This window comes from Anas acuta, chromosome 3, assembly GCF_963932015.1.
Source record: "Anas acuta chromosome 3, bAnaAcu1.1, whole genome shotgun sequence".
In the NCBI taxonomy this organism is placed as follows: Eukaryota; Metazoa; Chordata; class Aves; order Anseriformes; family Anatidae; genus Anas; species Anas acuta.
Genome location: NC_088981.1, coordinates 11,386,764 through 11,397,995, shown reverse-complemented (window position 1 = coordinate 11,397,995; position 11,232 = coordinate 11,386,764). Strand labels below are relative to the sequence as shown.

General features: G+C 40.8%; 1 protein-coding gene across 1 annotated transcript; it reads right to left on the bottom strand.

Moving 5' to 3' along the window:
- Nucleotides 1–1,765: 1,765 nt before the first annotated feature.
- BTBD3 (BTB domain containing 3) lies at nt 1,766–11,186 on the bottom strand. Its single transcript, XM_068675693.1, has 3 exons — nt 10,662–11,186; nt 10,060–10,178; nt 1,766–6,075 (listed from the first exon to the last, which is right to left on the bottom strand). Exons 1-3 carry the CDS (start codon nt 10,740–10,742, stop codon nt 5,043–5,045), a joined length of 1,233 nt encoding a protein of 410 aa, XP_068531794.1. The 5' UTR covers nt 10,743–11,186; the 3' UTR covers nt 1,766–5,042.
- Nucleotides 11,187–11,232: the final 46 nt, after the last annotated feature.

Genomic DNA, 11,232 nt, shown 5'->3' with positions numbered 1-11,232 from the left:
GTAATTTTATTTTGAACACAGTTACACTGCCATGTTTGAGAAAACAGCTCTTTTCATTGCCTTCAGGAAATCAGCAGGTATTTGTGCTCCCACTGATTGCTTGAAGGCACGGTAGAACAGGCTGGCTTAAAAGCTGCTGCTTTTCAGGGGCCAGCTACTGCTGAGACGGGCTGAAGTCCCTATCCCACTCCTGTGCCAGGAGCTGGCTCCATGGCCTTGGCTTCCACTGAGTGCTGCACCGGGGAGGTCCAACAAGACCCTCCTGCTTACAGCAGGACCAACTGGCTGTCCTGAGGAGGTACGGGCTCGCTGTGGGCCACTGACAAGGTGTCTTGACTCTCAGAGGCCAAGAAATCCTGGGATCCTGTACCTGAGAGCTGAGCACTCACATGCAGCCTGGTGCAGGTGGGGCCTTGTCTTCCTGAGAGGTGGCGGCTGTCAGCTCCTCAGGAATTTCCAACTAAAAGGGAATAGAGCCCCACTTAGCCAGATTTCATCTGTGACAAAGCTTGAATCCAGCTTTTGCAGTCGTCTTCCTCCCAAATCCTGAAACACTCCATTTTTCTCCTTGTCACTTCAAACTCCGTTCCTTCTGCTGTGATTACACCATCACTTCCTTGCATCAGTAAACACAGAGCAAGAGACTGCCACGTTAGCAGCAATTTCCAAAGCAAGTGTCCTAGCGCTTCTTCTCTTAGGTTTCAGCCAGAAATGGAGAATGTTCCTTTGGATAAGATAGGTACTGCTTGCAGCCCGTTTCTCTGATAAATGAAGTGGACAAGCTGAATAAAGAATGACCTGTCTCCTGTAACATAACTAGCTGGACTGCTGCAAATGTGGCCCTGCACCAAACCACAATGCTACCTACCACACATTTAAGAGCTTGTATTATTAGTACAGAACTACACGAATGGTTCCTTTTTGAAGCCTTTTCCAAATCAATGAGAAGCACTGGACACGAGGGAATTTAGATCACGTATACAGCAGTGTAGTATTAAGTACAGCAGCAAGAATTTTAGGAAATCTTACCAAAAGAGGCAAGCTTGATGCCCGTAAACATACTTTAAGCAGAATTTTAGATGAAGCCTGAAGTTACTGTTTTTATTTGGGAAGACTAAATTAAGACTCAAATTTCCATGTCTCCATATAGTGCTGTGGAGTATTTTTTGTAACTAGCTGATAATACATGAGAGGTTCTGGACATGAACATCAAGGAAGTGGGGCTTCAGCTTCACTGGTAATAAAAGTTCAAATGAAGACTCAAATCTGCTGGATGAAAATTGTTAAGAAAACAATCTGAATTCTGACTAACGTGACATAATTAACTTCTCAGCAGAGAACAGCCCCTTTGCAGGAGCCACGTCCTTTATTCTTACAGATCAGAGACTGAAAACCACGGCCTTTCCTGTGCCAACTGTCTTTTAGAACAAACTCCAGACCCTCCCCCTTCATCTCCACATACTTAATAATATTAATAGAGCATTAAAATATTAATGCCAGCAGACAAGGTCTTTCATAAAGCACATAAATGAATTCATTCACTCTAGCTCATTAGCTTAATCGTCAACCTTTTTACAATGTAACTGATTAACATTTTCATTGTTCTTCCTTGTTTTTCCTTAGACTTTTACTTCTTTGGGGATCAAAAGATCTCTGAATACATAAGCTCAACAAATATCTGTGCCCAACTGTACAATAGAAATCGCTAAAAGATAGCTAAGTAAAGGCTTTCACAGCTTGTACTTCAAAGGTACTGCAGGAAGCAACCATTTAAGAACCATTTTTATTTGTATGTTTAACGCAATTATACACATTCATGAGTCCAACAAGATCTGCACTGTGACATTAAAGATACAGTACAATAACATTCAACATGAGGTACTTCATATTTATATATCTGTCCTTTATAAATAATGCTGTAAGCCTGCTAAGGTCAAACACTGCTCCAGCACAAATGAGTGCTGTGATCTGAAGTTAGCTGTATTTAATTACCAAACAAAAACAAAAACTAAACAACAGTTCAGTGCAATATGTATGCAGAAATTAAAATGCTTACTTAAATACTATTTTAGATATGCAGAAAGTATATTACATTATACTCTCTATCACAGATTCCCATCACCAGGAAAATCAAACATACAATTAGCAGAGGTGGCCAGGTACAGCTCAAGGCAACCTAGGAAATTCTCTGTATTGACATTATGCTTACATGCCAGGTTGATGTTCTGCAAGCATCAGCCGTATTGATGCATTCAAGCTGGGATACTACTGCTAAACTGACCAAATTCACACCTGGACACCTATTTAAGTGCCTTGATGTCTAAGGTGACTGGAAGTAGTCACCTTCTCGTACAGCAGTACCTGTTAGCATCAAGCAGGGCTCAGAATCAAGCTGCGCTGTAGGCATCAAAAAGTGTTCTGTGGTCCATTATTTATTCATCCACATTAAACAAAAAAAATAAAAAATTACATGCAGCAGCTCCTAAAGCCTGGAAAGGACTCAAGAGGAATTAAGCTATAGGTAGCTTTGATCCTGCTTTGTCAAAAATATTTAACAAAACCAGCAAATAAAAATAATTAAATAATAGCTCATTTTCTACATATTACAGCTATACAGTATTCTGATCTCCTAACTATCTCTTCCAGCCACTGTAGCAGATAGCTTACATTTATTTGCAGATAAACAAAAAAAAAAAAAAAAAAAAGAGAACCAGAGTTTAGCTCTACCAGTGCAGCACTGATTTGTCCCACCAGCTGAGGCACCTCCTTCTTCCCCCCGAACAACTCAGAATGCAGCTTGCTTCTGCAAGCAACTTGTCAGTCTGATAATCACTCGGAATGATTACATCTATGTCAACCTCTTGCTGTAAGAAAACTTAATCAGCTGATTAGTGTCTTGCTCTGCTTCCAAATGTATTGAAGTAAATGAAACTGCTGCTCAAAACGTTGTCTACAAGTAGATGACCGATACTTCTCAACAATCTTAGATTCTTGTCTGCAGTCTCTTCAACTCTTCCTCCAGTCCATAGAACTGTATTCTTGTTTAATTTAGGCTGCGCATCTAAATATAATTAACTGGGGATTTTTTTTTTTAAATCTCTCTGGGAGTTTTCCATGGAGCATTCTGTTTAGATTTCACTAACAGTCTGGATTATGTACATCTGTTGCAAAAAAAAAAAAAAAAAGCCAAAACATTTTCTATGTATTTTGAGGGTATTTACATTTCAGAGAGAATGCTGCTCACACATACACACACACATATATGTATGTATGTATGTATATAAAACATTAAACACTAAGATGGGTGAAAAGCATAGAACTTGCAGGCAGCTCTTCATCTGGCTCTCTTTTATTACCTAGAGGGAAGAGCTGAGCTTTGGCCATAATGTATTTGATGTCTATACTCCTGTTTTCCTTACCTTGGATGGTGTTTTGGACACTGCAAAGATGTATTGGCACTTTATGATGGCCAAAGGCCAGGGTTTCAACTGTCAGGAAACACTTAAAAGTAATAGTATTGAACTGGTAAGAGATCATATGGGAAAACATTTTTATTATAAAACTGACAAGTGAATATAGGGTTATGCTACATTAATGTGTTGATATAACATTAACCTTGAGACTGTCTAGAGAATCATTTGGTCCTCTCATTTTCTTAAAACATACACAACAAAAAGAACCCACTTCAGAGATGAAATAAGAATGAGATGCATTACAGTAGGTAGTGTCCCTTCGAGATGCAACTGTCACAATGCAAGGCTGAAAGATTTTCTCATGTTTAAATAGTACCTGTACCTCTCATTTACACTGGTTTCCTTCCCTGATAGAGTTGTGATCCCTAATACTTTTCCAGAAATGATGCAGACATATGACAGGAAGCTTGAGAAAGAATTCAGATAAGGGAAAGGTTCCACACTGCATAATCCCCTGATTGATGTTTGAATACAGGCAGTTGCAAGAGATCCACCATTAGCACATTAGAGAAGACTTTCTCCTCCTTACTTTTATCTGATGATATAGGCTAACTGTAACATGATCACAGTTGGGAATCTTCTTGTCTTTGTCTAAATTCCACTGATAATGTATGGTTATAAAAAGAAAAAAGCTCATATTACAGGAAAAAAAGTCCAAGTCAGGATTGGTACATTCTTTTGTTCCTCTACAATCTGTCTCTGTAACATTTAGGAGGAAGAAATAAGAACAAAACCAAAATCGAACAGAACTGTCCTGTATTGAATTCTAGATATTAACCCCCCATTTATTCTGTGTGGGTTCAAAGAAAATCTATTTAAATAGGAAATCAACTTCAACGTAGCAAAATTAGGTCATGGGAGTAGAGGCTTAAACCTGCATGTACAATTTGAACATGTTCAAGTACTTCCTTGCCTTGTAGGTGGGTTTCCTAGATGAACTCTGAGGGTAAGCTGCCAAGCCCAGATCCCTCCTCACTGTAAACATGTCCATGCACTGTGGTCAGCACGCTGCGCGGCTTCCTGAAAACTGCTCACTGTCTCCTCTTCCCCTGCAACCATCCCAACAGCTGGCCACAGAAGAATCTCACAGGATGAAGGTATAAACCTATTTTTTTTCGGTTTACAACTGAAGCACTTCTTTCAGCTCCCACGATTAAAAGCGGCTCAGCATATTGGAATCTCTCAAGTTTGAAGAGCAGACAGAAGAGAACTATAAAACAAGGCTTTTCATTTTCTACCCCTATCTCCCCTAATACAAGAGGGGGGCATCCTCTGGTGATTCACAGATGCATCAAAGCAAGGATCAGCATCACCAGCAAACAGGCACCTCTCTTACAAAGCCTTTAACATTTATGTGTTCCCAAAGAGCTTCCAGTTTGAAGTTGAATATTACATTTAAACTTTATCACCAACAATGCTACAAGTATGGCAAGCCAGTAACTTGCCCACAGCGTTTGTGACATATTACCTGTACTGGTCATGTATCTGCAGACAGAAAGCTAAGCATCAGTAGGTCTGAACCAGGCAGGTTCTTCCTAGGAAAATGCTTTTGTCTCCACACACTTCCATTCAAGCATAAAATATCAATTCGGGAATCTGCCCCCCCTGTACCCCAGTGCCATTTGTACTGTCCGAAGAGCATTGAAACTGCACAGTCACTTTCCCACACTGAACTTCTGTCATTCCTTCCTGTCCAAAGTAGCTGAGTTCATTACCATCCAGAATCACACTAGCTGTGTAGAAGGTGTCAGGCTCAATCTGCACTGGATATTCAAACCACACGGGAAAAGTGTTACTAGAACCATCTGAGAAATATTTACTCAAGTTCTGGCCTAGGATAACTCCTTGCCGTTTGAGTTCAATCTTGGCGCTGTACTCTGCTGATCCGCAGCTGGAGCCGTACAGCCCGAAGCCAGCGATAAACACTCTTTTATCAACAGCAAACTGGATGCTGTCACACCGACCCCTGTAGCGCCACTGGTTGCTGCGGTAAGCACAGGACTGGAAGCGGTGGCACCGCTGAGGAACAAGCCCTTTCCGGGGCTTGCTGACAAACTGCAACTCTGGCTTTTTGGCAGCCGTGTACCAAAGGAAGATATCATTGGTCTCGTTGAGGGTCAGAATCCCAGACTGAGCAGCGCCATTCGCAAAGTCGTCGAGTGCCATGGTGGGGATGCGAATCAAGTACAGAGCCTTGCCCAGGACTTTGCGCTTGTTCTCTATGGTAGCCGTCAGCTCCTGTCGCTGACACTCCACTTCGGCCCAGTTCAGAGCTGCTTCGAAAACCACAATTTCTTTGGCATTCAGAGTCTCCCTTCGGAGAATGCTTTCAAGCGTCTGAAAATCAATGTCACAGAAGCCCTCAGACTTCAAAGCTAGCTCGGCTTGGGCATCAATCACTTCCCAACAGCGCTGGGTCAGGTCAGGTTCCTCAAACAGGCAGCTCTGGGACAGCAGCACGCAGGCGTTCTTTGCGCTAAGACTTGTTTCTAGAAAGTTAACGCAGGCACGGGCAAGATGAGGGACGATGTACTTCTTGGCAGCATAGAGAGTGGCCAGTACGGTGTCTGCAGCCAAATCAATTTCATCACAATAGATGTATCTGAAAGGAAACACAAGCATGTAATGCTGCTGCTGAATGCACAAGGATCATTTGTCAGCAACATCTGAAAGTTACAAACAAGGAATATTCAAATAGCTCCACATGAAAACTAACCACTGCTTTTGGGGAACGTTGATTAAATTCATAAGGTAAGCACAAGCTAAATTCACCACTCATGTAAGACCACGGGAGAGAACATGCTTAAATCTAAGGTGAATAAAATTTCACATTTGGGGCACATGCTATAAGACAATGTAGCATCTCCAAAGCTTGGCCCCCTCCATCTCTGTTTTCCTCCCATAGGTGCTTTGGCTAATGACAGACTATCCTCCTCAAGAGGTAGCTCCTCAAGTACTGCCTTACTTGGCTAAGGCAATAGTCTGGAACAGGTGCTACAAATAGTACTTGGACTGGATGTCCCAAGATGGTGAATTCATGATGATTCATTGAGGTATATATAAATACAAGAGCGAGAACAAGTTTATTGGTAATAACCAGCTAGTCTCTCAGAAGAGAAATGCTATCAAAGCATATCAGGTGCTACCCATCTTTGTAATTACTAGCATTTTAACAAGGCAATGAAACAGAGGAAAAGCAAAAGGCACAGAAAACTAATTTTCAGGTTTATTAATGCTTACAACATCCTAGCTCCACTAACACAGCATTGTTTCAGTCTCAGTGCATAAGGAGAAAGAAAAAAAAGCTTTTTACTGCCATGCTAGTGTCATGAAAGAGATGAAGGTGAAATTCTATTTATGTGACTAAACTGCTGGGATTCATTGCTTGGAGAAATGAAGCATTGTACAGTTTGTTCTTTTTAATATCTCATGCTTCAGGGACCCATTTGCAGCTAGTGAATGCGATGTGTTAAAACCATGTCAAATGCAATTTTACTCTTCACAGGGATAAGCAATTCTTGATGGTTATGGTTGATAAAAACATTTTCCTCCAGTGAAGTTGGAGTTGTATGCAACCCTGTACTAATTAATGTGTTTTAGCTAGCAGGTTTCCCAACACAATGCATTTCTGGCACTAGAGAACGTGCTTATCAAGGGGAACTAGTACCTACCTAGTAGGTTGTTTGTTGTTGCAGATAGCTTTATTTGGATGTTTTGCAGGTTTAGGGTGCTATCTTCCATGCCACACCAAGACAATGTGCTCAGAGCAGCAGACTGACCAAGCAATATAATAAAATGTGAGACTACAGAGAACAGAATACTCACACAGATCCCTCCCTCCCCCACTTTTTTTTAAACACATCTTCATTACTTGGTTTCAACTGGGCTATTTGCAACAACAAAGGCTTAGGCCTTACGTCCTTTACTGTCCCAAAAAGCTTTCAGTTTGTTGGGTTTTATCATTCTCCTCTTTGCTCTCCAACTCCGTTCTCCCTTCTATTACTTCTCTCTGCCTGCTAGTACAGCAGAGAATGATGACATCTGTTTTAAATTGAAATAGTACAGAAGTTGCTAGTTTAATATTCATGAAAGCGAGGAACTAATATCACTGATTTACAACAGACAGCGCAGATCAGCTGTCAGCAATATTCCACACTTTGCATTCTGCCAATGCACCTCAATTCTGGTTGACATTTACTGATATTCCAGTCTCACCCTACTCTTAAACAGAGGATTCTGCTAGACCATAGGTTGTTGGTTTAGTAACACATTCATCCAAGGTTAAAGTGAGACCGCGGTTCTAACTTCAATGGTCAATATTAAGGTAAGACATAATGCATTAAAGACACCATCTTGGTGTGTCAGCAGGATTATGAATTTTAACAACCTCTTAACCCTATTTTTAAAACAATAGAGAACAGCAAAATCAATTTTACTAGGAGAGTAATTACTATCTACCAGTCAATCTTTCCTATGTTACATCTTGCAATACCTTGTCTGATGTTCACTGTAAGTACACACACTATATAGTAGAACACAAAAAAATATTTAACAATTCACTGTCTAAGAAAAAATTAATGTATTTTCTTACAAAGATTATAACAAGTCCCTTCCTGACTATGGTAAGGAGCATATGAAGGAGAAGACTGCTTTGGGATGGACAAAAGTCTTTTATTTCTTTAGCATCAGTATCAGGACCTTTATACCATCCACTGCTCACAAAAATTGCAGGTGACACTTGTGGGAAGGATTTCCTGGGGGCGAGGAGTGAAGGGGGCCAAGGCTCCCCCCACGCTCCACCCAGTGCAGCACATGCTTGGGATCGTGCAAGAAGGGGAATGCTGCAACATCCCTTCCCCATCCCTGCACCACCACGGCTGCAGGCAGCCCTGGCATTCGCAGACACTGGAGCACTCTGCAGGCTCAGACACACTGCATCAGTTAGCACTGGGAAGGTTAGCTCAACATCCACAAAGACCACACAAAGTTTGTGTGGTCTTTTGCTTTTTTAAGCAAAAGCTTACAGGGTGATGAATTTCGTGGTTCTGGCCATGCTCTCCAAGAGATTTTCTCACATTGCCATGGGCTAAATAATTTGCCAAGACTAGGTTATCAGTATTGATATTCTCTTTTCTAGGTTTGCTCCCTGAACGTATATTTTCATGACAATGATAAATTAAAAAAGCATTCAGTTTTTAGATGGCCATTCACATTTAGTCACAGTTATACAGAATTGCTGTTCAAAAAGAAAGTAGAACAGGACTCTGAGTATCTTGCATTTGTGCCTTGTAAAATTCTGCACAAAAGTAAAGCCCAAGACTGAGCTCTGCAGAAAACATCTGCAAAAACAGAAAGGCCCAAAGCAGGGATCTGCAACGCACCTACCGACATAATGCCCTAACTTCGTGCTATGTTCCAGGTCTATGCAAAATCTATGTGACTTCAGCGTCTCCTTGCAGTTATCGTGATTTGCACAGCACATTTCTGGCATTCAGAATAACCTATAAAAACCGGTACGCAAGAAACTCCGTATGTAACTTTGACTGCTCCTCTGCAGTGCCACGGAAACACAGAAGAAAAAAAAAAAAAAGAAATCGTTTTGTAATCACATGCTAGCAAAACAATCTATGGAATATAATAAATGGTTCGCTAGTGATTATACCATTACATGCAATAAACCCCACAGCACGTTAAAAGGATTACCATCGGATACTAACGTATACTCTAAAGCTGTTACTAAAGCTGAAGGGAAAAATCCCTCAGAGGCATAGCAGCTCTGCAATTGGGAATTTCTCTTTAAAAATCAGAGTTTATAGATACATTCGAGGACAGCTCAGCAGGGAAACCGCTTCATTGTGTTCACTTGGAAACGATAGCATTTCTTATGCAGTTTGCAAGAATAAATCAAAGACCTAGATAAATGATGATCATGTAAACTGACTTCTCACCCCCCCACACACACAGTTGGAGTAAAACCCACCCTATTCTTGTAAACAGCCTTTTTAGCACTTTCCAGATGCATCAATATAACAGATGAGGGGAAATTTAATTTTCAGTGCAATTTCATTTTCAGTAATTTACGGTCATTTTTCTAAGATAAGACAGACATGTAACATGTTTAAAAAGAGCTGGAACTACGTCGATTTACAAACATAGCAATTCTGATTTTTGTTTTTCTTTTTAACTTTTCACTGTGCTTGCAAAGTATAACAGTGCTGTTGTGTTCTGTTGTTTTGTTTTGTTTTTTTTCTACAGCTGACAATTCTTTTTAGTAACTCCATTCCTTTGTGTAATGTGTGGTGACAAATCAAATCAATAGGCATTACAGTATACAATGTGCCCAAAGATCCCCTGTCAAAGTCATTATTTATAACTGCCTACATTAGCCTAATATATGCGTGCCTGGAAGTAGAGGGGGAGACCAACACGAGGTAAAAGTTTGAAATACTTGAAACACAAAAAGAGGAATATTTTAAGCAATTGCTTTTGTTCTGTTTACATGCAAGCCTAATACACTGGTAATGTCACGGTTAAAGCATGTGTACATCATAAACAAAAATATACCCAGCAGATGAACGATGCTTACTTCAGCATTGCGAGAAAAGCAGCAGGCTCAACATCTGGTATACGGATTTCATCTTTGTCCTCTGCAAGCTCTCCGTAAAACATCGCGTGGAATACCGAGCTCCCAACAGCCAGGACATACTGTTGAGAAAGGGAAATCTTATTTCATGCTTTAAGCTGAAAGCACTGCCAACAAAAACAATGTGGGAGAGCCACTCTGAACATACCAGGCTTCACTGACAGGCAATAGACACACTTCAGTAAGAAATGGAGTCAAAGTTAAAAACAGAATTACACATTTTCCCCTTCATTTTACTCTCATGGGCATATATGCATTAGCTACTGGAAAAAACTCATATCCACTACAGAAGTTAACTATTTCTAGACAGTGTCAAGAGTAATATTAATCAACAGCACGAGCAGTACTCCTAACTTTACAATGACTGACTGCCTCAGATACCACAAAGAAAAACAAGGGACAGCATTCCACTGCACGAAGCCACAGAAAACACAGAACTATGCCTGTGTCAGAAGAGCCGAGTCTCCCTTGCTATGTCCTGGCATAACCGTGGGAGCTCTCTTGCTATCCCCCGCACAAAAACTGATAACGCAGCTGTTGCTTACTTTGTGTCCTGGCAGCCGCTGGGTCCCACCTGGTGGCCCGACCACAAAATGAACATCTGCCATCAAGTCGTTGTTGAACATCACTGCATTTCTATGAACAGAGGCAGTGTGTTAATGCATGGTGCCTCGTAACTCCGCGCGTGCCCCGGACTAAAGAAATCAAATTTCTGAACATGTTAAAGTGGTATAATAATAGAATGAGAAACAGGACAAACAGTTTGAAGCTACTTTACACATCAGTGCACATGTGTACTGGGAAAAAGCAAAGCTGGGGAGGGGGGAGCAATAAAAAAAACCACAAACTTACAAAAACTTTTCAAAAGGTAGCAATCAGTCAAGAGCATGTATCACTGAAAACTCCCCCTAAGGTCTATAAGGGAATCTTTATGGGTATGCTGCAGCTTGCAGCAACATTTTTTATTTACACAAACAGCTGCACTGTCTGGAAGAGAGCTATCAAAATATTTTCCATTACCCAAATACATTTTTCACACACCAAGGAAAAAAAAAAGAGACAGAACAGTGTTTTACTCAGCTAATAAATAACTAAAAGTACACATTTTGTGACTTC

What these genes read in the sequence shown, in the direction of transcription:
- BTBD3 (XM_068675693.1), bottom strand. Translation starts at nt 10,742, where the DNA reads ATGTTCAACAACGACTTGATGGCAGATGTTCATTTTGTGGTCGGGCCA. An exon ending in AGCGGCTGCCAGGACACAAA is followed by an intron (nt 10,179 to 10,661) that starts GTAAGCAACAGC and finishes CTTTCTCAACAG; the next exon opens with TATGTCCTGGCTGTTGGGAG. An exon ending in GCTTTTCTCGCAATGCTGAA is followed by an intron (nt 6,076 to 10,059) that starts GTAAGCATCGTT and finishes GTTTCCTTTCAG; the next exon opens with ATACATCTATTGTGATGAAA.